Raw genomic sequence first — 26889 nt, forward strand, 5'->3', positions numbered from 1 at the left:
GGCAGGGAAATGAGTTCCAAGGAACTGGGACACACACCACCCCCTGCGTCCTGCCCCAGGCTGCAGGGTGCACAGCACTGCCAATGCTGTATTTGCCACCAATACTGCCCAAGCTGAGCAGTGCATGGTGGCATTCCCAAAGCGTCTGGGGAGATCTGCTCAGTGCCAGAGCCGGGCAAGGCTTTTAATAAGTCCAGGAGAGCTCCTTGTGTGAAGCAGCCTTTTACCCTTCCCTGGATTGCAGACAGCAAACTTCCCCAAGCAGCAGCACATCCCCACGAGCTGGCAGTGCTGTCCTGATGGCATTGAATCCGGGTGGTGCAAGGGCAGACAGGCACAGTGCTAGAATGGGTCTCTGAACTAGGTCAGACCACCTGAGCAGGCGCTGCCCAACCTCCCAGGGCTCCCACGGCCTCCTCCTGCAGCCAGCAGCAGGTGGTTGTGCTATTTAAGCAGCACTCTCAATTTTGGTGCATTTTTCCCAAGCCCCCCTTTTCTCCTGGATAGCCCCATCATTCTGCCACATTGGGATTCCCCTCACCCCACATTTCCTTCCCTTTAAGTCCAGGTGATCTGATGGAGTCCTTCTAAATGCGGCAGCCTTTCCGGCCAAAACCCCCTGCAGTCTCCCCAGCGACCCTGTGGGGACCTCTACTGCTCATTCCAGCACACAATCTCTACTTACTCATCTCTGCAAACATCCCATTCCTGCTAGCCCTGAATAGTTGAGCACACAGCTACTCTGTGAATCTGACAGTCAGAACGCCAAGCACTCTTCAATTGTGTCTGGGTCACATACAGCCTGGTGCACTGCTCTTTCAGGTGAGTGTAACAGGTAGTCCCCATGCCCATTTGTAACATCCCACACACTGCTGAAGGCAGCCCCAAGATGGACAATGCAGATGGCTGGTGAAAGATGCCTACCTACCACTTGGTGGCCAAAGCTGCACATTCAAGTTAGGTAAGGAGAATCAAGTTAGCCACGGGAAATTGCTGTGACAGTTCAACCTAAGAGCATGCATCTCCCTGCCTGTGCTGATTTCAGATTTGCAAAGACAAGGTACAGCCGTGGGCTCCAGCCACAGACGAGCAAGTGTGCACAGAGAGAGAGCAGGAACCAGCTGCCAAGCCCAGGGAAGACTTCTCTCATGTGAAATAATAACAGCAGAAGCACATTTTTCAGTTAATAGAAAATAAAGCAAGGATCAGAATGTGAAAGGGAAAAAAAGCACAAGAAGTGGATCAAAATCTGACTACTGTGCATGGAATCACAACAAAAGGCAGGCTCATAGCAAAGAACCAAACCTTTCAGCAGAAGCCCAAAAGGACACAGGGATTGTTTCCACTAAGGGGGAAGTCTCCTTGCAGAGCCTTATGAAAACTGCTGCTACATCATCAGAGGAAGCTCCCATTCCCTAACCATTTTTGGGTTATGCTGCATCGTAAACTCCAGGAACAGCCCAGGAACTCTTCTGTGCCCATCTTCAAGCAGGGCTGATGACACGAGGGTTCCTGAGGGAGTCCTTTGCTGCACAAGAGCCAAAGCAGCAAGAGACCCAACAGCTCACAGCCAGCACTGGAAAAGCAACATCAGATACCTGCCATTTAACTCAGTGCTTACTGGGACAGGAGAGAGACTGCCCAACCAATTTCTTCCATTAGCATGGGGTAATAGACATAAGAACGAAGAGCAACCACACGCACTCCAGGAAAACGCACAAATACTAGCTGCACTACACAAGAGAGGCAGCTGAGAAGTGCTCAAGATAGCAAGCGAGACATGGGATTTACAAGGCAGTATTGCCAGTGCTGCGGCAGTACTACACAAAGGAATTGCCAGAGCCTAGAGGCTAGAGTTTTGTGGGATTTTATTCTTTTTTTTAATTATTATTTTTGTAGGTTTTTTTTTTTTAATACAGGCTAGCGTTGTACCCTTTGCTAAAGCTGATTCTGCCACATAAACTAGAACAGAAATTTCTCAGAAATTAAGACAGATCCCTTCCTTGTTAATTCACTGTCTGCTTCCCAACTGAACATCGGTCTGGATTTGTGTTTGCAGAAAACATCCCCTGTACAAAGTCTGACGTGCACCTACACTGTTCTCACTGAGGAATGAAGAAGCCAAGAGTCCATTAACGTTGGATTTTCCCTGTACAACGTGGCCTGATTTGGAGTTTGGTCCACTGAGGACAGCGAGTTAACCATAGAGATCATCATCGTTGTCTTCACTGTACACATTGCCCCCGCTGCCACCTCCTGTGCCTTGGCTCGGCCCAGCGCCTCCCTGGTTACCTGATGGGAACCTGCACACAGCAGTGTGGAAGAGAAGAGATGCAGTTCAGAAGCCTCCTCACAGATCAGCACAATTCCCTCCCTCCACATCAACACCCTGATGCCAAGAAGGAAAAGGGCAAGAAATGTGGTGAAGTCTTACGGCAGGTCATAAAAAGGCTTACAGCGCTGCCAGATGTTGCTTGTATTAAAGGAAAAAGGGTTGATGGGCTTCAGGAGCACTAACAAAGCAGCTGCAACTGACCTGCAGCGCAGTTTGTACCCACCATATGCTCAGCTGGCTGTATGCACTGGGGAGAATGGGAAAAAGCAGTGGAAGAGGGATTGTTATCAGAGTACATCAAAACTACCCTCAGCACTCTGTTCCTGGGGCTAACCACGTCACACTGCCCTCCCCACCTTTCTCAGTTACCTGAAGCTGCCAAAGCCACGGCTCTGCTGTAGAGTCTGTGCAAACATCTCGTATTTCCTGATGTCGTTGTCACTGACAGAGCGGCGAGCAAAGCGCATGGCCTCCTCAAAGTGATCCCTGCGTATCTCAGGAACCGGGTCGTCCTCCTCCACTTCCTGCAGCAGGACAGAGAGCTGAGATGAGCCACATGCAGCTCAACTCCTGCCCACACCTCCTTCTGGGTCAGGATGCATCAATTACCCACTGAGGCAGGGGCTAGAGGGGGATGCTGCAGCAGACTGACTCACAACTGCTGCAGGGGCCTGCTGAGCAATGCCAGTGATGAGGCACCATAGGAGGCCCTCACCCTCCCACAAGAAGAGAACAAAGTGCTCCAGCTCAGCACTCTGTGCCAAGAGCCTACAGCCTACTCGTCCTCATCTGAGGATTACTGAGAAAAACTCATCATCCCTCACCCACAGGCAGAGGTGGGCTGCCTATCTCACAAGTAGGGAAAGCTCAGAGTGTCCCACTCACCATGGCAGAAGGGTTGGTCTGCCTCTCACGTTCTCGCCTGATCTCACTTTCAATAGACTCTCGGATGGCCAGTTTGCAGGCACGCTGGCAAATTTCTGTTAGGTCAGCCCCCGAAAAGCCATTGGTCATCTTTGCGAGGAAATCCAGGTCAACATCCTAGAAAAAAAAAAAAAAAAAACCACACAAAAAAACCACCCCACAAGAAAAACATGTACACCTTGTACTCTCAAATGACAAAGAGGTGCCTTAAGGCACTACCTTAACTTTGGTCAGTATGAAAAAGATAAGCTGTTAAGGCTCACGTTCCTGGTAAAAGCATGCTACACACTGGGGCAGGCCATGCTTCCCCCCACACCCAGAAAGAACCTGCTACATGGCTACAAATGTCTCCCCACTGCTCACTTTCAAGAAGAGGCAGGCTGACTTGAGGATTTCAGCTATAATTTGCTCAGATCTTAGCATTTGATATCAATGGAACAGTTTCAGACTGGAAATGGAGATGGGGCAGAGGGAGATAAAGAAGAACAACTTTCTCTCCTCAACTGACACAGTGGCACCAGAACTTCCTCCTAACAGCACTTAAAAAGCTAAGCTTGGCCTAAAGAAGTTTGTTCACTCACTTGGCATCAGCTTTTCTCTGATAAATGCTATCGGTTTCATTATTGCCTGCTCCCCTGGCAAGGGATATAACTCTTGTCTATGAAAGAGTTCAGCAATTAACTGGAATGGCTCCTCTTCAATTTCCATTTCCCACCCCCGTTTTCTACATTTACTTTTTCAGAGTACAAGAATCCTTTCCATCTTGCCATAACAGGCATTTCCCATTCCTGCACCGTGGGCAGAACTCTACTATGTGATGAAGACCTGCTGTGCTTACACACTGCTATCTAGCTGCACTGATACTAAAGAGTTTTAGATCTCGAGCCTATCCCTACCTCTTCACTTCCATCCTTCAGGGATGGAAGGCTTCCCAGTTCCACACAGTGTGTAGCAGATACCAACCCTCTCTCTGCTCTCAGCTCATGGGGAATACGTGGAGCACATAGCAAAATCAAACCAGATACACACAGCACCTACCTTAGCAACTGGTGATTTCCTCAGGTTGGCCTTAAGAATAGCAACCCGGGACTTCTCATCGGGCAGGGGGATGTAGATGAGTTGATCCAGGCGCCCAGGGCGCAAGATAGCTGGGTCAATGATGTCTGGCCTGTTGGTAGCACCAATGATGAAGACGTTCTTCTTGGTGGACATTCCATCCATCTCTGTCAGGATCTGGTTGATGACACGATCTGCAGCACCACCACCATCTCCAATATTCCCACCTCGAGCCTTTGCAATGGAGTCCAGCTCATCAAAGAAGAGCACACAAGGGGCTGCTTGGCGGGCCTGTAAAGCAAACAGGAATGATTAAACACCATCAAGCAAAGAGCACACTGGTTTGATACTAAGCCTCCCCCTAGAATCAAAGCAGTTCAGAAGAGCATCAGAACATTGTCACCTCCAGGAGAGCTTGAAGGAGCTGCTTTCGAGAAGTCTCCTGCAAACAAGCCCTCCATAAACTCTCCTGATGACAAGATAAATTTCCCCAAAGCTGGGATCACTGTGAACCAGACAGAAAGAAGGGTGGTAGCTCTGATGGCTAGAAGGTAACTGCCTGTGCAAGAACTCTCCATTCAAGATCTGGGGATACCACTTTGTTGTTTAACCACTGAGGTATTGGGACATGCCGTGTGCAAGGGGGAGACATAGTTACTGCCTTCAACTACCAAACAAGAAGTCAGAGAGAAAATGGAGCCAAATACTTCTTCAAGGTGTGCAGTGAGAATATGTGCAAATTGCTGCAAAGAAAGTTTCAATTAGAAATAAGGAAAAAAATCCTTCACAACAAGAGAGTTCAAACACTAGCACACAGGGCTACAGATATCAAGGATTCTCCGTGCTTGGCATGTGTCCAGAACTAATATACATGAGGTCCTAGTATATGCAAACCAAATTTCCAAGTTGTCTCTGTGCTTTGGACAAATGGTATCTGAGGCTCTTTTCCAAATGACAATTTTTTCCTCTCATTCTTCCTTCAACTGAATTCTTTCAGCAGCTTTCCAGACCTGGTAAGAGGACTCCTGTGGTAAACAAGGCATGTACCTTCTGGCATAGAAGGTGACACTATCTACAGAGAACTGGATAGTAGGAGTCAAACTCCCTTCTATGTCCTTCATACTGAAGGACAAGCACCTGTAGGATGCTTTGAAAATCTGTAGCGGATATTAGATAGTGAGGTTTCAAAATAAATTAGTAGAGATGTAGGGGATGTTTATGTCACCCTAATGCTTGCCTCACTGCTAAGGCACTGGGACATTTGTCATCCTGTAGTAACAGAAACCAACTGTAGAAGGACAAATCCATTTACTTATCTAGCTTCCCAAAGAGAATTAAATCCCCAACAACAGCAAAGCAGCGCCTGCTCACGCTGCTAGTTGGAGAAACACCAAATACACAAATAATAACCAGCCAGTTAAGACAGCACAGTGGAGACAATATGCTGGGATATCTAAGCACAAATACAGTACAGGATGCAGAATAAACACCCACCTTGTCAAAGATCTCGCGCACATTGGCTTCCGACTCTCCAAACCACATGGTGAGCAATTCTGGCCCCTTGATGGAAATGAAGTTTGCCTGGCATTCATTGGCAATGGCTTTGGCCAGAAGTGTTTTACCACAACCAGGTGGCCCATAAAACAGAACGCCTTTTGATGGAGTCATGCCAAATTTGAGGAACTTGTCTGGGTGCTCCACAGGATACTAAATTAGAACAATAACAGAAAAACCTTAAAATGGGCCCCAAAAGGCCTGTGCTTTGTTCCTACCAAAAAGAAACCCCCAAAAAACAAAACAAACAAACACAACAACAACAACAACAACAGAAAAAACACCCCGAGATTTCTAGTGAATTAAACGCAGGATTCTGTCTGCTCAGGGCCACTGGAGTTTTTTAAAATGGGGACTGGTTTGAAAAGCACCACAGCTAAACTGCAAAGTTGCTCTGAACAGTCTGTTTACTCTTAAGGACTCAACAGTACAATTTGGGCAATTTTCCAGCACACTTAAACCTAGCTTTGCTCTGCCCTGCAGAAGCAAAAGGGAACAAACAGCTCATTATCCAATCTAGTCAACTCTGTCCTCCAGAGACAGGCAAGGTGTCTAATGTGAGCATTTATCCTTAGCAACAAGGTCAGATCTAGGCAATGACTGAACACAGAAAATTAGACTGAAAACTAATGGTTTTTTTGTTGTTGTTGTTGTTTTTTACACTCAGACAAGGTGTCTCTGCAGTGCTAACTGAAAGCAGGAATGTATCAAAACCCAGCTATACTCATGCAGACACGAGAAGTTTCCACAGAGCATTTGTGACTTTTCATGTCCCTTCATAGCATACTTCACTATTACTTCTCACCTGTCCCTATGCCAGCAGTGACAAAAAGCTCTTTGAAGGCTCAGTGCACAAGAATTTTCATTCGCCTTCTGGCATATAAAGCCACTATATGATAAAACTCTCAGCAGTGGTTTCCACTTAAGCAGAACTACTGCTGTTTCTATACATAGCACAAGATTCACTAAAGATGTCACTGCAGACTCAACTAAGGAAAGCCTGACAAGAAAGCTGTTTCCCAAAACCTTCCTCTCCCTCAGCTCGCTAACACAGAATATTAGGGTATTTTCAGTCCACTACAAGCAATTACTCTAAAAATCTCTGCATTTCACAGCCCAAAACAGAATACTGAGATTCTTTTTACATTGACTGGGCAAAAATCTGTTGGAAGTCCTCACCTGTACAAGCTCCTGGAGTTCTCTCTTTACATCTTCTAGACCGCCAATATCTTCCCAGGTAACTTGTGGCACCTCCACCACAGTCTCCCGAAGAGCAGAAGGGTTGCTCTGGCTCAGAGCCCACTGTTAATAGAAGAAACAGCAGTACTGAACTGTATCACGTCATGATAAAACATCTCAGATAAGCAACTAATGCACCTAGAAGAAAAAGGGGCAGTTCTTCATTACCCTGAAGTCATCCATGGTCACAGCCAGCGAATTCATAACTTCAGCATCAATGGTTTCATCTTCCAGGTCTATGAGATCCATCTTCTTTCTGATAGCCTGAAGAGCAGCTTCTGAGCAAAGAGCAGCCAAGTCAGCACCAACATGTCCATGGGTCTCATTTGCCACCTGAAAGCAAAGCACTGACTATGACTCATAGGGATACAAGCAAGCATTCACAAGGAAAGGCATGCTCTGGTCACTCATTCAGAGGCGCAGTGAAATTCTGAAACACAGGAATGTCAGTGCTCCACTTGGTCTTCAGGAAAAGTGCTACCACATATTTAACAGGCAGAGACACTATTCTGTGTCTCACTTGAGATCAAAGTTGCAATTGGAATTCAGAAGGTGCACAGAAAGATAATCACAAAGACTGGAGCTCTTCACTCAGGATAGGGATTACAGGAACAAAATGACAAGTCACCACAACACTCATAACCCTGAGAGCTGTTTTAAACTTACTTAATTTTTAAAGAGAATGCCACAACAAACACAAGAGGACAGTGGCAGACCACATGCAGATTCTACTGACACAGGACTGCTTCACTCTGCAATGCCATTCTTAATGAACAAGAGAGGATTTTGGTCACTGTTAAACTAATTAGAAGAAAGCTTAGAGATCACACATTCACCCAGTTTAAAGATGTGTTAAATGAGCAACTAACATTTGCTGGTCAAAGCCGTAACAACTTTTCCACTATGAAACACTGCGCAATAAACATTCACCTTTCCCAACATCATGCTACTCACCTGTTCCAGATCCACATCATCAGCCAGTTTCATATTTTTTGTGTGGATCTGCAGGATCTCCAGGCGACCAGTTGCATCTGGGATACCAATATCTACCTCTCTGTCAAAACGACCTGGGGAATACAATACATACATTATGCTACTGATTCTACAAACCATAGAAGCTGCAGTGGCTGTTTTCTTCCGACTGAGCAACCTGATGACAAGCCATCATTTCAGAAAATGCCAGAGCTTTGAGTTTCTCTATCAGCATCTATCAGCATAGTCAGAGTCAGATCAGAGAAGGAGAGGTCTCAGCAGTGTAAGGAAAGTGAGACTACTGTATCAACTAGAGTTCAGGATTACAAAAAACAGATTGTTACTGGATTAGTAACTTTTTTCTGGCCTCATCTGCAGAAAAAGATGCTTCTCAAAGATATGACAAGACATTTTTGTTTACTCCTATCTCTGTGTCCTGAACATAAGAACTTGAGAGAACAATTTAGCTTTTCTGAACTTTTTACAGTACTCATCATAGCAACACTCAAGCAGTGAAATGCCAAAACCTAACGTGGGGAGGCAGAAAGCCTACATATTACTGAAATACTGACTGAAGTACATATGCCTATCATTAGTCTCCAGTAATGCCTCTACAGAAGATGCCATTTTCTCCTGTAAACTCAACTGGCTTGCTGTTACAGACTTCACTGCTCATACACCAGACATTCATTCACACCGCAGAGCTTTGGAAACCAGATCTTGGAAACTACCTGACTCCTCATCAATAAAAATTAAGAGAAGCCAGAAAATTATTCTGCAGCCTGAGACATGAACATCCTCTCAAGAAGCCATTTACTCCTTCAAGCTAGCCTCAACTAAGAAAGGCTACCACTAGATTTCAAGTATTTTGTTATTACTATAAATTCCAACCTAGTAAGACTAGAAAATTATACCAAAGCCCAGAACCCTAGAAGTTAACCTCAAACAAGCAGTTGGAGACAAATCACAATCAACAAACACAGAAAATGTTTAATATTAAATTTCTGCTCAATCTTTTCAAGGCACCTGAAGCACAGTCTGTAATAAAGTATCTGACAGACAAAAACAAAGATGATAACCCAGTTACCAAATCGCCTGAGTGCTGGGTCAATGCTGTTTGGTCTGTTGGTAGCTGCCATAACGATCACATGTGCTCTCTGTTTCAGTCCGTCCATAAGAGTCAATAGCTGAGACACTATGCGACGCTCCACCTCTCCATGTGTCTGTGGAGATGGAAAGCAATGATCAGACTTAAAACTCCACAGCACAGCACAGGTACTCGTGCTGCACTATAGCAGACAGACTCTAAAACCACAGCTGCTTAGAAACGTTGTGCAACGATACACAATTCCTCTCAGGTCCAACTGCTGCCTTATCCTTTACTCAAAGCACAGAGACTCATGCCAGTTGCTATCAAAAAGGCAGATACATCTTAAGCTCCCAAAGGCTATTTTTACCTTCTCTCTTTTCGGAGCAATGGCATCCAGTTCATCAATGAAAATGATGGCAGGTGCATTCTTTTCAGCTTCTTCAAAGGCTTTCCTCAGGTTGCTCTCAGACTCACCAGCCAGCTTGCTCATGATCTCAGGACCTGAAAAATAGCAGCAGTGTGGCACCCAGAAGGCATGCAGCTGAATCTTTTCAGTATAACATTCACATGGGAGTATCTATATTTCAAGCCAAAGCAAACACTATCAACCAAATTCACTAGATTTGCAGCTGAACAGGCAAGAACAGCATGCGGAATTACTTTCTATTGTTTGGTGTTTTCAGTTTACTCTAACAGAATGCAGTACTAGTCAATGAGCTACCTTTAGCTGCCTCTTTTCTTACCCTATTTCACACTTGGTGAGCTTCTCTGTAATGTGCCATCACACACTGTTAATGCCAGTCCTAGCTTGTGAGAAAAGCAATCAAATTATATGGTAATGAATTACCAGAGTAGGGAAGGAAAAAGCTGTAAGATACTGAAACTGTCTTCAGCTTGTATTACACAGGTAAGCATTTACCTCTGTACAAGCTTATAAATAAGCTCCAAATCAAAACAAACAAATACGAACAAAAAACCCCAAACATACACAACCAAAAAAAAAACCAACAAAACAACCCACAAGCAAACAGACAAAAAAGCCCCAGGCAACCTCCCCCCAAAGCATTAATTCGTAAAAAAAATATGAACACGTCAATTCCCTGAGACGTCCTACAATTGCTAAACTCTAACACTTAACAATCTAGTTTGTTTAAGTTTTTTCCATCATGATGATGGGAGTGATCACGAAGACAAAGTATGCTTCTTCAGAAGGATCCAAGGAAAAGAAACCTGACCCTGAGAAGTGTAAAGCTGCTAGCTGACTGAAGTGCTCTAGCTGCAGAGCCACTGGTGCAGGCAGGTACTGTTTCACTTCAGGTAACTCATCAATTCACACCAACTCTGCCTACTGCCTGCTGCTTCAGTTTTGGGATGAGCAGAGAATGCATCACTAATTCTGACAACAAATGTCATTTTTATGATGCAACAGAAGCACAAGTCTACGAAAATCAGCTTATTATCAGTGACACCCTTCATACACGTAGGAAGTATAAGACAAGGGTGACGTGGGTAGAGACATCCATTTACTTCTGACATCTTCAAATAAAAAGCAAGTTAATTCACTACCACTGGTCACTTCTATGACATCTTGAGATAAAAAGCAGATACTGCTGCTCTCTGCTATGCTGTGCTGCCTTCACCTTCATGGGTCTAACTGAAATCATAGAAGAGAGGAAAAGCAGCAGTTCTCAAGTACAAACATTCAGTGATTGTAAAATGGGAGAGAAGAGTACTGAGGAAAATTCAGAATTCTGTCTTCATAGTGGACATAAACTAGTATCTATCTATGTCAACTGCAGTTAAGTGATAATGATCAGCATGAGATTCTGTCATTTGTAGCTAAGTTCCAAGGTACACATTATAGCTTTCAGGAAAAGTTCCTCCCAATTAAAGATAAGTGAAACAGGTCTTGTACTTTACTTGAAGAGAAGAAAAAAGCAATGCAGACTAGCTTCTTTTCTGAATAAAACATGCTGGCAAAAAAAAAAAAAGTGTTTACACCCATATACATGGAATAATCTCACTGCTTCACTCCTAGCTGTGCCCCTACAACATTAATGAACACTCAGACAGACTGCAATTTCCTGTAACACAAAGCTGCATTTCAACCACTACACTTAAGTACAGTGCCACTACAAATGCTTCTGCACAAATGGCCTATAAGCATCCCCAGAGGGGCACCTGAAAGAGGTAAGGACAGATGTCAAGGACACAGCATGCCTACATAAGCCTTATTTAAACCATTCATTACCATTAACTGGATGAATGATTACACAGCAGATCTTGGTCCAAAGCAGAACCCAAAACTTACCATTAATCAGGAAGAAGAAAGCCCCAGTTTCATTGGCCACTGCTCGGGCAATCAGTGTTTTGCCAGTGCCAGGTGGACCATATAGCAGGATTCCCCGTGGAGGCTGGGAAAAGAGAAAAAGGATTTAGGTGGTAAATTGGTATCAGAATGCCTAAGAAGCTTCACAGTGAAATTCCAAGCATTTGACAAAGTCAGTCTGAAATGATGATGCAATCTCATGCAACAGCTGCTATCCTACCATCAACACCCTGACTACTTTGCATAACGCACAAACAAAAACCTAGCCAGTAACTGACAGTGCTTATTCAAAACATCATTCTGTTTTACAAGTGCCAGTGCCTCAATCTGTAAAACACGTAAGGAAATTCTCCCCTAGTACCAGCATTAAAAAGGAGGACAAAAAACACACAAGTTATTGCTCTTACTTATTCCTGTCCAGCACAGTCCTAAGCCTCCTACATAATGAGCCATCAGCGAAAGCAAGACCACTCATCCACCTGATGCACCCAGGTGCTTACCTTCACCCCTATGGCTTTGAAGAGAGCAGGATGTCGGAGGGGAAGTTCCACCATCTCTTTGATCTGAGCCAGCTGCTTCCGGCAGCCACCAATGTCATCATAGCCCACCTCATTCAATGACTCTTCTTCATCCTACCAGGAAGGAAACGTATTAAACACTTAAGTGAAAACAGTAGTTCGACAATGCCTCCCCAGTTCCAGGAGTCTGGGCTTTTGCTCAGTGTCATTTCTTTGTTGTTTTGAGAATCTCATTTCCAAGTCTCTCTTTCACATTTGTTTCTTAGCTTTGACTATCCAAACATTCAATGGCAATTGCCTGCCACAGGAGGCAACCCAGAGATGCCCCATCGAGACAGGGTCCGTCCCCGGGACTCCACAGGGAGTTCTCAGAGAACCCACCCTGTTGGATAACAGCCTGAAGCTAAAAAACTGAAATGTCCTTGGCTCTGTACAGTGTTCCCAGCAACAACTAACATCAGTATGCTATCAACACTGTTTTTATCCTAGAGCCAAAATGGAGCACCATACCAGACACGATGAAGAAAATCAACTCAGTCCTAGTTGAAACAAGGACACTATAACACTAGGCCATACTAAAATCATAAATAAACATCACATGGAACTCAGGCCAAACACTCACCATGCCTGTACCACTACTTCAATACGAGACTGTCCCTGACAAGTGCTGAAGATCTCCACAGATGGAGATTCCTGATCTCTTTAGGCTCTGCTCTAGGCTTTGGGGAAAGCTTTTTCCTACTATCTTCCAGGAACTTCTCTTGACTCAGCTTGTGCCACTGCCTAATCCTGTCCCTGAGTACAACTCCCAGAAAAGTCAGGTTGCTTACACCTTTTCACCTTGCCAGTAGGCCTGCTGCTTCACCTTTCCTAATCTAGGCTGCATAAGCCCACTCTTCCAGCCCCATCTCATTTATTTTGACCTCCAGCTCATCATTATTTTGGTAGCCTTGGCTGAACCTGCTCCTGTCTGCCTCTGTGGTGACCTAATGACCCCACAGAGGACATTCAGTGTCCAACAACTGTTAAACAGAGAGGGAAGCTAACCAGAAAACAGCACTCAATCTGACTTGCAGCTAGTTAAAAGCAGTCATGGCCAAATTACTCCTATTCCTGAGATTTCCTATTCTATAAAAGTAAGGTGGCCTACTCCTGATGGACCAGCCACTCAGGCTGCCTTAAACTTTGGATATCCCAGGTTAGATATCTCAAGGGCTTGAAATAAAGTTAAAACAAAACTACCTGTTTATAGATCTCAATTATCTCACTCAAAAAGCAATAAATTGCTTTCTCCTCACACGGCACAAAATTTAGCAACACGTTTAAGCTTCCTGCTATGGATGAAGGGAACTCCGGAATTAAATGTTGCATTTAATGTCCATAAATTCCACCTAGTGCCCAGCACTAGATACCTGGAAGCAGATGCAAAACCAGCTGCTACCAAATTATGGCCTAGACATTAGTGTAATCTCAATAGCTGAGGAAGGACAGTGGAAGCACATTTCTCTAAATACTGCCAGCAGCAGCTCATCTCCTGGAAACAGAGCTTCCAGCATTACATTGATCGCCTCTGATAACCGATCTTAGCTGCCTTGGAGCCGTCCTGGATGGACCAGCAGCGACCAACCGCGGGCTCAAGGGGATTTCAGATGGTTCCTTCACTCAGGGAACCCCGGAGCCAAAGAAGCAGCCTAGCAGCTCTCGTGAGAGCGGCTGACGCAGCGCATGAGCGTTGCCTGCGTAACAGCACTGCATTCATGCCCCCGTGCCTTGAAACAGCCTCGAGGAGGGGCAAACAGGAAGCAGAGACAAATAGGAAGGGTCAGGTGTGTGATTTGCATGGCTACCTGTATAGTGCTGGTAAGTATTCTGCTTAGCCATGGCTGCACCCCGGTGGAAGGCTGCTGCCAGAAATAATGAGGTGACCCAGAGAGAGGTCCCATGCTCTCACAGAAGGAAAGCGGCAGCCAAGAAGACTGTGGAGAACCAGACTGAGGCCCCGCACACGTACAAAAGGAAGGCTGCTACCAAGAACAATGAGGGTACTCAGACTGAGATCCCAAACCAAGATGCTGGTGTGCAGTCCTCTGGCTGTAATGAGTGCCAGAGCCTGGCACTACAGGCCTTTGCAGTGCTAGGTGAGGGACGCAGCGATTGTGTACGATGTGACCAGGTAAACTACTTACTCAGCCTTGTGGCCAACCTGCAGGATGAGGTGGAGAGACTGAGGAGCATTAAGGAATGTGAGAGGGAGATTGAATGCTGGGACCAAACCCTACCAGCCCCTAGATCTCAGCAGCCAGATGAGGCTCTGCACGAAGTAAGTCACACCCTGCCGCCTTGCAAACAGGTGACAGAGGGGAATCTACATGCAGACAGTGTTCCTGCTGCAGTGAATGAACCACTATCCTCTCCACCCCCCAGGAACAACAGCAAAGAATTGGGGGATAGTAGGGCAGTGGCATAAGGCCCATGCTTGGTGACGCAGGCACACCATCCTGGTGAGTCGCCAGCCCCCCCAGCTGACCCTGCGAAACAGGTTCAGTGCTGTGCAGGGTCAACTGGACAATGGTGGTGATGATGGTTCTTCACAGTTGGTGGTGCTCCCCAAGTCTGACCAGTCTTCACCTGGCATTAAAACTTCATCGACTAGGAAAAAACGATGGGTCATTGTTACTGGTGACTCTGCTGAAGGGAGCAGAAGGGCCAATATGTAGACCAAACCCTTTACACAGAGAGGTATGCTGCCTCCCGGGAGCCCAGGTTAAGGATAAGTCACGATATAGTTGCCATCACGGAAACGTGGTGGAACAACTCCCACAGCTGGAGCGCAGTGAAGGAGGGCTACTGGCCTTTCAAAAGAGACAGGCCGGGTAGGAAAGGCGGTGGTGTAGCTCTCTATGTTCAAAAAGACTATGAATGTGTGGAAATTAATAATGTTGATGTAGGGTTGAGAGCATATGGATCGGAATAAAAGCAAAGGCCAACAAGACTGACGTTATTGTGGGAGTCTGCTACAGGCCACCCACTCAGGATGAAGAGGTGGACAGTTGGGTGAGGTCTCCAGGTCACTCCCCCTTGTTCTGGTGGGGGACTTCAACTTCCCAGACATCCGCTGGAACTATAATGCAGCTGACAGAGAACAGTCCCGGAGGTTCCTAAAGTGTGTGGGAGATAACTTCCTGACACAGCTGGTGAGGGAGCTGACGAGGGGAAGCAATATCATGGACCTGCTGTTTGTTAACAGAAAAGGTGTGGTGGGGGATGTAAAGGTTGGAGGCTGTCTGGGGCAAAGTGATCATGAGATGCTAGACTTCTCTATCCTTGTTGAACCACAAAGGGGAGTCAGCAGAACTGCCACCTTGGACTTCCGGAGGGCGGGCTTCAACCTCTTTAGGACCATGGTTGAGAGGGTCCCTTGGGAGGTAGTTTTGGAGAGCGTGGGAGCCCAGGAAGGCTGGGAATATTTTAAGGAAATTGTTTTAAAGGTGCAGAACCTGACCATCCCCATGTCACGGAAGACGAGCCGACGGGCAAGGAGGCTGGGCTGGCTGAACAGAGACCTTTGGCTGGAACTCAAGAACAAAAGGAAAGTTTGTGGTCTCTGGAAGAGTGGGCAAGCTACTTATGAGGATTACAGGTATGTAGTGAAGCTGTGCAGGGAGAAAATTAGAAAAGCCAAAGCGCAGTTAGAACTGAGCTTGGCCACTAAGGTATAGGAAAACAGTAAATGCTTTTATAAACACATTAAGAGCAAAAGGAAGGCTAGGGAGAATCTCCATCCCTTGTTGGATGTCGAGGGCAACCTGGTCACCAAGGACAGGGATGAGGCTGAGGTACTTAATGCCTTCTTTGCCTCAGTCTTTAATAGTAAGACTTGTTACTCCCTGGGAACACACCCCCCTGCGCTGGTGGGTAGGGATGGGAACAGAATAAGCCCTTCATGATCCATGACAAGATAGTTTTGGACCTGCTGCGAAAGCTGGATGCTTACAAGTCCATGGGACCAGATGGACTGCACCCTGGAGTGCTGAGGGAGTTGGCAGATGTGATTGCCAAGCCACTGTCCATCATTTTTCAGCAGTCCTGGCTAACCGGGGATGTCCCGGAATGTGACGCCCATCTTCAAAAAGGGCCGGAAAGATAATCCTGGTAGCTACAGGCCTATCAGTCTCACCTCGGTGCCCGGGAAGGTTATGGAACGAATAATCTCGGGAACCATCACGGACCAATTAAAGGTCAGCCAGGGGATCAGGCCCAGTCAGCACGGGTTTACGAATGGTAGATCCTGTCTGACAAACCTGATTTCATTCTATGACAAAGTGACCCGCTTAGTGGATGAGGGTCAGGCTGTCGATGTGGTCTACCTGGACTTCAGTAAGGCCTTTGACACTGTCCCCCATAACATTCTCGTGGAGAAGCTGGCTGCCCATGGTCTGAATGGCTGTACGCCCTGCTGGGTGAAGCACTGGCTGGATGGCTGGGCCCAAAGAGTCGTGGTCAATGTGTTGGATCAAGTTGGCGGCCGGTCACGAGCGGTGTCCCCCAAGGCTCAGTACTGGGGCCGCTTCTGTTTAACATCTTCATTGATGATCTTGATGAGGGGATTGAGTGCACCCACCCTCAGTAAGTTTGCAGACGACACCAAGCTGGGAGGGAGCGTTGATCTGCCAGAGGGGAGAAGGGCACTGCAGAGGGACCTGGACAGACTGGATTGATGGGCCAAGTTTAACGGCATGAGTTTCAACAGGGCCAAGTGTCGGGTCCTGCATTTTGGTCACAACAACCCCAGGCAACCCTACAGGCTTGAGGAGATGTGGCTGGAAAGGTGCCTGATGGAAAGGGACCTTGGTGTTCTGATGGACAGTCGGCTGAACATGAGCCAGCAGTGTGCCCTGGTGGCCAAGAAAGCCAATGGCATCCTGGCTTGTATCAGGAACGGTGGTGAGCAGGACGAGGGAAGTCATCCTGCCCCTGTACTTGGCATTGGTGAGGCCTCACCTCGAGTACTGTGTTCAGTTTTGGGCACCTCTGTACAGAAAGGACGTGGAGGTACTGGAGCAGGTCCAGAGAAGGGCAACGAGGCTAGTGAAGGGCTTGGAAAATCAACCCTGTGAGGAGAGGCTGAGGGAGCTGGGGCTGTTTAGTCTGGGGAAGAGGCGGCTGAAGGGAGACCTTATTGCTCTCTTCCAGTACCTGAAAGGTGCTTACAGTGAGAGTGGGGTAGGTCTCTTCTCACTGGTGACAGGTGACAAGACGAGGGGAAACGGCCTCAAGTTGCACCAAGGTAAATTTAGGTTGGACGTTAGGAAACACTTCTTTACAGAAAGGGTGGCTAAACATTGGAATAGGCTCCCCAGGGAGCTGGTAGAGTCACTGTCCCTGGATGTGTTTAAGAGCTGTTTGGATGTGGTTCTCAGAGATATGATTTAGCAGAGGGTTGTTAGAGTTAGGGTACTATTGTTAGGCTGCAGTTGGACTTGATGATCCTTGAGGTCCCTTCCAACCTGAGTAATTCTATGATACATTCAATACACAAAATGCCATTCCCAGAGCTGAAAGCACTGTCACAGAAAGAGATTTCACAGGACAGACCGGAGTCAGACAAGAACTGTGTGGTAGTATTCTGCTCACCTCTCGTTTGATGGGCTCTCCTTCGCAATGGATCACTGTGTCCGGAGCCACTATGCAGTAAGGGCTTGGATCTGTCTCCACCACTTTGAACTCCACTGCACGCATCCCACCACGCACCAAGAAAATGTCACCTGTGAAAACCCACAATTCAGTACCCTGTTGCAACTGACATCTGCAAAATGTCCATCCCTGTATTATCCAGCAGCCTCAGAGGACAAGGAAATAGATTATATATGCCACTACCATTTTTCATACTGCTCTGCATTTCAGACTTAAGCGCTGCATATACTGTGACTATCAGGACATCATTCAGATCTGCAGGAGTTTAATTTTCTCAAATTTCATGCAGAAACAAACAGAAAACAACAGAAAAGAATGCTCCAACTAAATGCCAACCAATCAAACACAATTATCATATTTATTTTCCATTCAGTTTCAATTTAGCTTTTTTAGAACGCTTTTTGTTTACCAGAAAAGAAAAAGCCCTTTAAATTTTGTTTAGAAAAAAAATAAGCAAGGAGGCTAATAATAGGGTCCAAAAGAAAGATGTTAATGTTTTTCTCTTCGCCTTTAGAAACTAGCTATCAATTTACAAATTAGCTGCCTGCTTGCAGCGTATAGCCAAAAGGACAGTAGACAGAGCAACTGCAAGTGAAAATTCATGAGACAGGAGAAACCAAGGGCAGACTGAAATGGTGTGCCAGCCTGAACAACCAAAGGTTTTCAAGAAATATGCAGAGCAACATGAGACTCGATCCCAAAAAGGTGGTTTCTTTATACAGCTCCCCAACTGCCCCACTTTGACTCCCAGTGCCTTATGTTCGAGAACAGCAACTGCAGACCACTTCACTAAAGAAATTCACTCCAGCCACTATCTGTACATTGCTTTTGCTACTACTGCTCCAACCAGGTAACTTTCTGGAGTGGCCATTCCAGCCCACACAAAGACATGCAAAGATAAGCCTTGAATGTCCTATTACAGCCTACTGGTACAAAGAAGAAATTCTATCCAGAAGCAATGAGGACAGGGACAAAAATCTCTAACATAATAAAAAATTACTTTGAATTTATCTTAGTAAGTTGTTACTAGTTGCAACAACTGCTTGTTTCTAGAAGCAGAATAATACATATTATTAGATACAACTCCTGACTAAATTGGGCCACGGAAACTGGGAAATTTTATTCAACTTGCACTTATACTTTATTAGGATCTACTTGTTCCAGCAGATGTGCTACTAGCATAGCTCTAAAACTGCAACTGGTTTTCTAAGCACTCCCTCAGTTATTAATTAAGTTATTTTGAAGAAGTGAATTTAATTAGGGTGTCACCTGGTATATCCAACCAATTGCTTAATACAGAAGCAAAGACCCAATCCTCTCAAGTTGTAGCAACTTAGTTTAAGAAGATTTTCTCCTAAGTTCTACCTGAGCTATTTTTTTTTTTTTTTAACATACTCACACTCAGGATAGCAAAAAAAAAAACAACAATTATCAGTATCAGTAAAAATCTCACTCTAAAGATGCCAGTCTTTATATATAATAGAGATCTGTGCAAATCCATAGAAATTCTCTTCACTGAGTCTCAGGACTACAGCACATAATCAGGACTTCAATAACAAGTGCTGTTACCTTTCCTGATGGGTCTGTATGCTTCCAGGAAGTATGGTTTGAGATAGACCTCAAAGAGATTTCCTGTGATTCCTTCTACTGTGTCATCAATTGGCAGCACGTGGATACGTTTGCCATATTTCACATCTGGGCAGGGCTGGATGCTGCAACAGAAGAAAACATCAGTTAGCCACATCACATTGGACTTACACCCAAGTCTGGAAAAGGCAGTGATACTTCTTCTCAGGCCAGTACAACTCCCAGAAAGGACTATCCAAATCCTTGCTGAACTTCTCACCTTCCTAAGAACATTTAAATGCTGAGAAACTAAATACCCTAGACAGCTCGTCTACACATCATACCTTCATTCCTCTGAGCCTTATCCAAGCCTGCTGGGGAGTTTCCTACTTTCTTCCTGTTCTTCCAGCAGGATGTCCTTCACTAACTCAAAATTCACAAATTACTAGAGCAGAAAGACTACCTGCAGGAATTACAAGCTATTTGTTGTTTCAATATGGAACTAGTTACAGCTGAACCAACTGTATGGAAAATGGAGCTGCGCGTACCTTTTCTCTTTCATCTCTCTCTTGTAACTTACACAAGGAATCAGAGCCTGCTGCCAATAACCCTGATACACAGCAAAGATTCTCAAAGTACCAATCAGTGGTAATCAGCTTGCAGCCAGGTATCCATATGACAGCCCACTTCTCAGAAACTGAAGTTCGGGTGGAAGTCCTAAGGCCCTTTCCTCCATTTTAAATAAACACTGCAACTATAATTTTATAGTGTAGGTGTGTAGGCCAAAAGCCTGCTGTAGTGATAGCTGCAGCTGAAAAGTAGAAAGCTCAAACTGGCTTTGCCTGCTTAAGAAAAGCCTACATAGAATTGCAACTGACTGTAATACTTTTCATGCACTATTTTGTTACAGACTCTTAACAGATACTTTCAACATATGCTTTACAAAGATGATACAGCAAAAGAGTAGAGGACAAACCAGACTGCCCCCCAGAAGGAAAACAGTTTATGGATCACAAGCAGGAAGCATTTAGCACATGGATCTGGATTTTGACAGAGGCTAATCTGCAGAAAGCTATACAATAAGTAATTAAATATCAGCAACAAAAACTTAGAGGGCAACAAATGTGAAAACTCTCTGACCGCTGCAACAATGCTAACAAGTGATTTATAGGGTTGAGAACTATCACAGACACAGTCCCATCAGAAAAGGTGAGAGCATAAGCTGAATTGTTACACTAGGAAAGACTTCAAAAGATACCTCATATCTAAAATGAGTATTCACCTTTACTTGACACAAATTGTGTCAAAGGACTGTCCTGTTCCAAACAGGGTACTGTTTAAAATTTGAATTTTCTATTATTAGGGAAATAGTTGATACAGCTTCACCTCTCTCCTCAACAAAGTTTGTATGAAACAGTTTGCATTTAAAAGTTATGCCAACTAACACCCTGGAAGTACAGTGTCAGGCTCCAATTTTCCCAGAACATGCAGGAGATTGCAAATTAGGAAGATCCTCAATAGTGGAACCGCCGCCTTCCCATATTTAAGCCTGCATACTAACACTTCTCAGGCTCATGTGGTATTCCTCAGCTCCTATAAGCCAAGATGTACTTGACACAATGTTATCTCACAACTTGGTCCAAGTGCTGCACAACAAAATTATTCCTGCAACACTTTTAAATAATTCCTAGTTATAAAGTTACTTTCAGAACAAAAACTGAAATTTAGACATTCTGAATATAAACATATTCTGAGGTCTTTTAATCTTCACTGCTTCATGTTTTTTATATCTGTCCCCAGCACATTTGAACACTTGTATGTCACAAGGCAGCTGGGTGCTTCAGCTAAATACTGTGAGATAGGTTACAATATTGTTCGGCGCTTTCCATTGTTATTGGTATAGATGTAAAAAAAAAAAAAAACAGAATTTGCAAGTTCATCTGACAGAGTGAATTTGGGATCATTGAACTACCCAATTTAACTACAGGAGCTACGTTTGTGAAAGAACTAATAGACATCAAGAATCTTTACAATCAATTTTCAGTATTAATCTGAGTATGTACACAGCCAGAAACATGCAGAAGTGAGATTCCTGATGCAAGCCACACACTTGGAAAAATTTCTGAGGTCTCTTCTAAAAGATTTAAAAAAAATTCCTGCAAACTTTGTCTCTAAATTCAGAGATGGTACACAAATTATGTAGGCAACTAAGGAATATGCACACATTAGCAAACCAGTCCCCACCTGATCACATCACCCAGGCGCACTCTCAGGTTGTTGCGAACAACCCTATTCATGCGAATCTTCTCATCTGAGCAGGTATCATCTGACAGAACAATGCAGACTGCTTCTCTCCTTTTCTTTCCTTTTAGGAGAACAGTGTCTCCTCTGAACAGTTGCAACTCATCCATTTTTGCCTGTTAACAGTAAGAACATTAGAGATTTCAAGCATTTGAATGCAAGTCACTTGATCTTGGTGAATTACGTATTGGAAGTGACATACTAAAGCCACAAAGACACTGGATCTCATTGCATACATCAAGAGCTAATCCAGAAGCCAGACTAAGGGCTTAAACTCAACTGAATCTTAGAAGTTCATGATCAAAATCTATTTTTATTATGTAAGAGTGCTAGAAAACAAGACAGTCCACCTCCCTCCCTTGTAACAGCTGCAGTTTCTAATAAAAACACTTAAATTCATGCTGCAAAGTTAAATTTCAAGTTAATATACAGCAGCTGCTTATGTATTATTTACATTAATTTTTTTGTTAATAGATGACACACCTGGGACAGTGACACAACACTGTTGTCTTCATTGATGGCTTCATCAACAATTAACCGATTGGGCCTGTTCTTCTGCTTCAGAATAGCAGTCGATAAGTCATCTGCTTTAGAACTGGAGAAGAAAACAGAAGGACTGAGTTTAAGTGATAACACTCCTCCCTTTGCAGACATTCCCCTTGCTTTGGTTTCCATTTTTCTACATTTTTGTCACCATATCTTTTAGAAACGATACTTTTTTGTAAAATAAAGGAGAATGTCATTCCCAGGCACCAGTTTCAGGTGTTCAACGACAACATTTCCTGGGAGTAAACATTAAGTCAGTCTCAAATGGAAAGGGCTATAAAGTTATCTATGAAAAGAAGTGGTCACTGAGATGTTGCTGACAGCGTTTTCCCTAAAAGAATTACTCACTCATCTGCAATCACATGTAACCACTGTCACTGAAACAAAAGTTTAAGTCCATTTGGTGCCCGATTCCAGATAAATGGGGGAATTAAAGAACAATGCCACAGTTACTCTGACAGGAAGAGCTGGTAGGAGTTCTGCCTGTCAAGGTTTATTAGTTAAAGCTAGCAAGTCAGTGAAATTATCAAGAGCTCGTTAAAAATTGTTTGTTGTTTTGGTGTTTTTAAGAATCCTTCTGTAATATCTTCACAGAAGTCTCTGAAGCTCTAGCACACTACACCACAAGAAATACGACAGAAAACAATTTACTTGACTTTGTCAAGGCAAATAGAAACAGTAAGGAAATGAAAGAAAGGTAGATTAATATAATTTCTTTAAAAACAAAACAAAACAAAAAACACCAAAAAAGCACAATTTGGAGCCAATTGATTCCTGAGGAGCTCCTGGACTTGTACCTCCGTCAGTCAAAATAGCAACATGGTTGTAACTTCCCTTGACAGACATCTGACTACTTTTCTCTAAGTAGTTCAGATGTGCCAACATCTAAGGTCACAGAGAATGATGCAGAGTTCAGTTTGATTCTGACAAAAATAATAAAAATGCTTTTCTCTGTCTTTGCAAGCAGCAAAGAGCAGGCAGCTCTTTGCGGACAACCACATTGGCTCCATTTAGCTCTTTAGGAACAAAATAACTAGAAGTCAAACTTTGAGTGGAAGCAGAATAACAAGCACTACTCAGTATGAATGCAGCATGCTGCAGGATTAACTGTGCTTAACATGTTACTGCATCTTGAGAAGCATATCAGACAGGTCTGTCATACCTCATCTACAGCATGACATTACCCCCCACACACTGAAGACAGAAGTTTTTCCAAGACAAACTGTGTGGAGCCACCTCTTTTCCCTGACACTTAGAGAGGGACGACAAGCAGCAGCCAGAGAGTGCAGTCAGTGGTTTTCTAAAAGGTCTTCAAGCTTTGCAAAAGTCCCAGTAGCAGAGGAAACATGTTGCAAATGACAGGGCGCATTATTTTAAGTGAACAAAACAAGGAGTTGTACAACATGTCTTTCCAGGATGGCTAGCACTGGGCAAGTTGATTTTTTCCCTTTCTTCATTCATGTGCAACATGTAAGAAATTAATATATCCCCCTTTCAATCACTGTGCAGAATGCTTCAGACTCTCTAAACCCAATGAGATACAAGAAAGGCTGCTGGATACAAGCAGGAAGAAGCCCACAGCTGCCATCTTCAAGGGAAAACGCAGTCTCGGCAAAGTCCTAAATGGGCTGGGACTTACACACACAAAAACAAAACAACCCTAACAGAGAAAAGAAAACTGGGACCAATATGCCACCAGGCCAGCAGTTAAAACAGCAAACAGAAATAAAGTACTTTGTTTAGCATAAGCACCTGGGCAAAGGAAATTATTTCAGCAGGTACACTGCAAATCTTGAACTAGGGGACACCAGACAGCAACAATACCTCTATTTAGTCTGTTCAAGTTTGAATGCAAATCATACTCCTCCATACATGAGACTGGATCCGAAGGCCTTTTGATAAGAAACCACTGCCAGATTTTGGCTGCATAAATTGTCATTGAAACTGAGTAACTATCCTTTGGGATGCAGCCTAAAATACATGCCAGGACACAAGATAAAATGGAAGAGAAATTGGGCAGCAAGTGAAAGGTTTTTGACCAACACTTTCAATAAACCAAAACCCGCATTAAAACTGGGGGAAAAAAGTGCAAACACTTTCCAGTACACAGCAGTGAACAGCACAGCAAGAGGTACATTTAGCTCTGCTGAATGTGAGGAAAAAGTTTTGGTACTGAAGAACTGAATCTGCAGTTTCCTAGGTAAGAAGCAAGCGCTGAATCAATGCTATCATTACGTTATGGCACTTAAAGCAATCGAAGAAACTTGGAAGCATTAGAAAAAAAAAAATCTAGAGGAATCAGCATACACATATCTAAATGACTGGGGTCAGTTTCAGTTATCTAACCTAACTGTTGTGAAGAAAAAAAAAAAGAAAAATAAAGGTTTTAGGAAATTACATGACAGTTACATAGGAAAATGCCAACTCTGACAGACTAGTGTTGCCCTATCTTTCAGTTACAACTTAGAATATCACCATCACTATTTATTTTTGTTCTATCTCTCCTGGGGGCTTCTCAAGCATTAACTGAAAAGACGGAGCAAAATTATGCCCCTCAGAAGGAGAGCCCAAACTGAAATACTAAGCTGGAAACCTAGGACGTGCATTGTGATCCTCTTCTGCCAGCCTTCCTATGTGTGCTGGTGAACTCCAGTGAAGTGCCAAGACAGACACCTAGCCTGAGTAACTTTTAATGCTCCTCTATGAGTTTTCTGCCAGAGAGAAACTGCAACATCTTCAGATCACCTCCCCTACTCATCCCTATTGCCAACTCCCTCACTCATTTTCCCTCTCACTCCTTTTTTAGAGGTAGAGGAGGACTTTTAAAAAATTTCCACACTTTTAACATTTTTCTGTGTGTCAGAGCACCTTTGTTCAGCAGACAGTAACACCCAAAGGCTGTGAGTTATGGCAGATAACACGAAGCAAGCAGAAAATACTTACTGATCAGCCATTCTTCTGAAAATAACCTCTAAAGAAAAGAAATAACTAAAATCTAAAGAAATCCTGATGAACTAGGGAACTAAGATATTCCTTTAAGTCTGTGGTAAATATAAAGTGAAAGGTCACTGACTCAACATGACTCCAATTTCAGCAATGAAAGTGAAAACAATCATGCCTTCTGGAGGCTGCTGGGCTTTTTTATTAAAGTCCTTCTGAGACAAACCTGTCAGAAGCTTCTTACCATCCTGAGCCCAAAGATCCACGATACAGATGGAGCTGCTTTCCTCAGGTAGATATTAAAAGCCTACAAAACATTTTATCCATTAAAGCAAATGAATGACAATTCAGATGACTGCAGCCACTGACTGGAACAGTACAGGACGACCAAGCAGTGAGTTCAAAGCCACACTGAAGATGAGCCAGACAGGTATGCACATGAAAATCTCTAAAGAAACCACACTCTGTTAGCTTGTGCAGTGTTTAAATTCAGCAAGATGGTTGCCAACAGCACTGAACTAAAAACTGTGGCTAAAAAGCAGCTGTTCCCTAGTTGAGTAACTTTCTATGTGGTGAGAAAAATTTGCAAAAGGAAAAAAAAATATGTCTTTTTCACTCAGCTAAAAAATAAGTCTGTTAGACTATCACCTTCATCACAAGCTCTACCATGGATGCTGAATTCTTGGCACACCTTCAAGGAACTGACTTAGCAGGGCCAGGTCTAAATTTCAGGAGTTGCAAAAGAAAATCAGAACACAAACAACAGACGCTAACGAGACTGAAAGCGCCTCTGGCAATACCAGGGAGTCACTTCAAGTATTCCCTGATTTAGGAAATCACGTTCGTGTGCCGTCTTTACTCATCTCAAGAGCCAACCCAGTGGTGTGCGCACGTGGGATGGAAACTGCGGGACTGTTATTGCCCAATTCATTTTTGAGAAGCGTGAAAGACGATCTTCAGCCTGGAACCGACAGCGGCGCGAGGCAAAGATACAGGAGATGAAAATAGAGCGGACTGCCCCAGCTGCTGCGGGGCCGGCCCGGCACAACACAACATGTCCGCCTCACCCCACTCGCCAGCCCGCAGCCACGGCCCGGAGGCGGCTCGGCGCTCGCGGGAGAGACCGGGCCGCGGCTCTGCCCACTCACCGGCCGCTCCGCCGCTTCCTTCGGGTCCTACGAGACAAAGCGAAGCCCGGCCGCGGCCCAGCCCGGGCGGGACACCAGGGTACGGCGAGAGGGCCCGGCCTCGCCCCGCCGTGACTCGACACTTCCCGGGCACGAATGGCGGGAGGGGGCGCCGAGGGCCCCCTGCGGGCACGCGCCCGGCCGGGAGCGCGAAGAGCGGCCCACCCTCCTCCCCCGGCCCCGCCTCCGCCCGCTCGGGGCCTGCATGACACAGCGGGATCGGGAGCCGGAGCCGGGCCTTCGCCGCGCTCCGAACGGCCCGGCCCGGCAGCGCCGCGCGGAGCCGAGGCGAGGAACGGGCGGGAAGGCCGCGCAGGGCCCAAAGCCTGAGCGCCGGGCCTAGGCCGCGGCCTGCTGGCGGGAGCCTGCACTTACTCAGATCCCGAGGCCATGGCGCTGAGGGGAAAGGGGCGAGGGGAAGCGCGCGACGGCGGCTCCTCAGAGCGGGCGGCGGCGGTGGCGGTCGCGGGTCTCGGGGCGCGCTCGCGGCGGAGGCGGGTCGGGGCGCTTCGCGTTGACTGAACCTCAGAGCCGACTCATCGGAAGGGGGAGCTCTGCCCCGCCCCGCGCCTCCTCACCTGCCTAGCAACAGCGTGCGCTGACCAATCGTAAATTCCGCCCGGCGCGGGGCTCGGCCA

At 45.2% G+C, this 26889-nt stretch overlaps 1 protein-coding gene across 3 annotated transcripts; it reads right to left on the minus strand.

Annotated features, from left to right (window-relative positions):
- Window positions 1-1851: 1851 nt before the first annotated feature.
- Window positions 1852-26816, minus strand: VCP (valosin containing protein). Of its 3 annotated transcripts, none has more exons than XM_085213879.1 (17): window positions 26627-26816; window positions 22062-22173; window positions 21522-21694; window positions 19281-19423; window positions 17652-17782; window positions 12000-12131; window positions 11482-11584; window positions 9538-9671; window positions 9168-9303; window positions 8063-8175; window positions 7277-7441; window positions 7049-7171; window positions 5810-6022; window positions 4298-4606; window positions 3221-3376; window positions 2705-2859; window positions 1852-2303 (listed from the first exon to the last, which is right to left on the minus strand). In XM_085213879.1, the coding sequence occupies exons 1-17, from the start codon at window positions 26641-26643 to the stop codon at window positions 2198-2200; spliced, it is 2421 nt and encodes an 806-aa protein (XP_085070005.1). In that variant the 5' UTR covers window positions 26644-26816; the 3' UTR covers window positions 1852-2197. The 3 variants fall into 3 exon arrangements, with proteins under 3 accessions (XP_085070005.1, XP_085070007.1, XP_085070006.1); XM_085213881.1 differs by lacking the exon at window positions 26627-26816 and adding an exon at window positions 26213-26231; XM_085213880.1 differs by lacking the exon at window positions 5810-6022.
- Between the last annotated feature and the right edge of the window lie 73 nt (window positions 26817-26889).

Source organism: Meleagris gallopavo, chromosome Z, assembly GCF_905368555.1.
Source record: "Meleagris gallopavo chromosome Z, MGAL_WU_HG_1.1, whole genome shotgun sequence".
In the NCBI taxonomy this organism is placed as follows: Eukaryota; Metazoa; Chordata; class Aves; order Galliformes; family Phasianidae; genus Meleagris; species Meleagris gallopavo.

Excerpts from the sequence above, each read along its gene's own strand:
- VCP (XM_085213879.1), bottom strand. Across the intron at positions 11,585-11,999 it reads TCAAAGCCATAGGGGTGAAG|CCTCCACGGGGAATCCTGCT; the intron begins GTAAGCACCTGG and ends CTCTTTTCCCAG. Across the intron at positions 9,672-11,481 it reads TTTCTTCTTCCTGATTAATG|GTCCTGAGATCATGAGCAAG; the intron begins GTAAGTTTTGGG and ends GCTATTTTTCAG.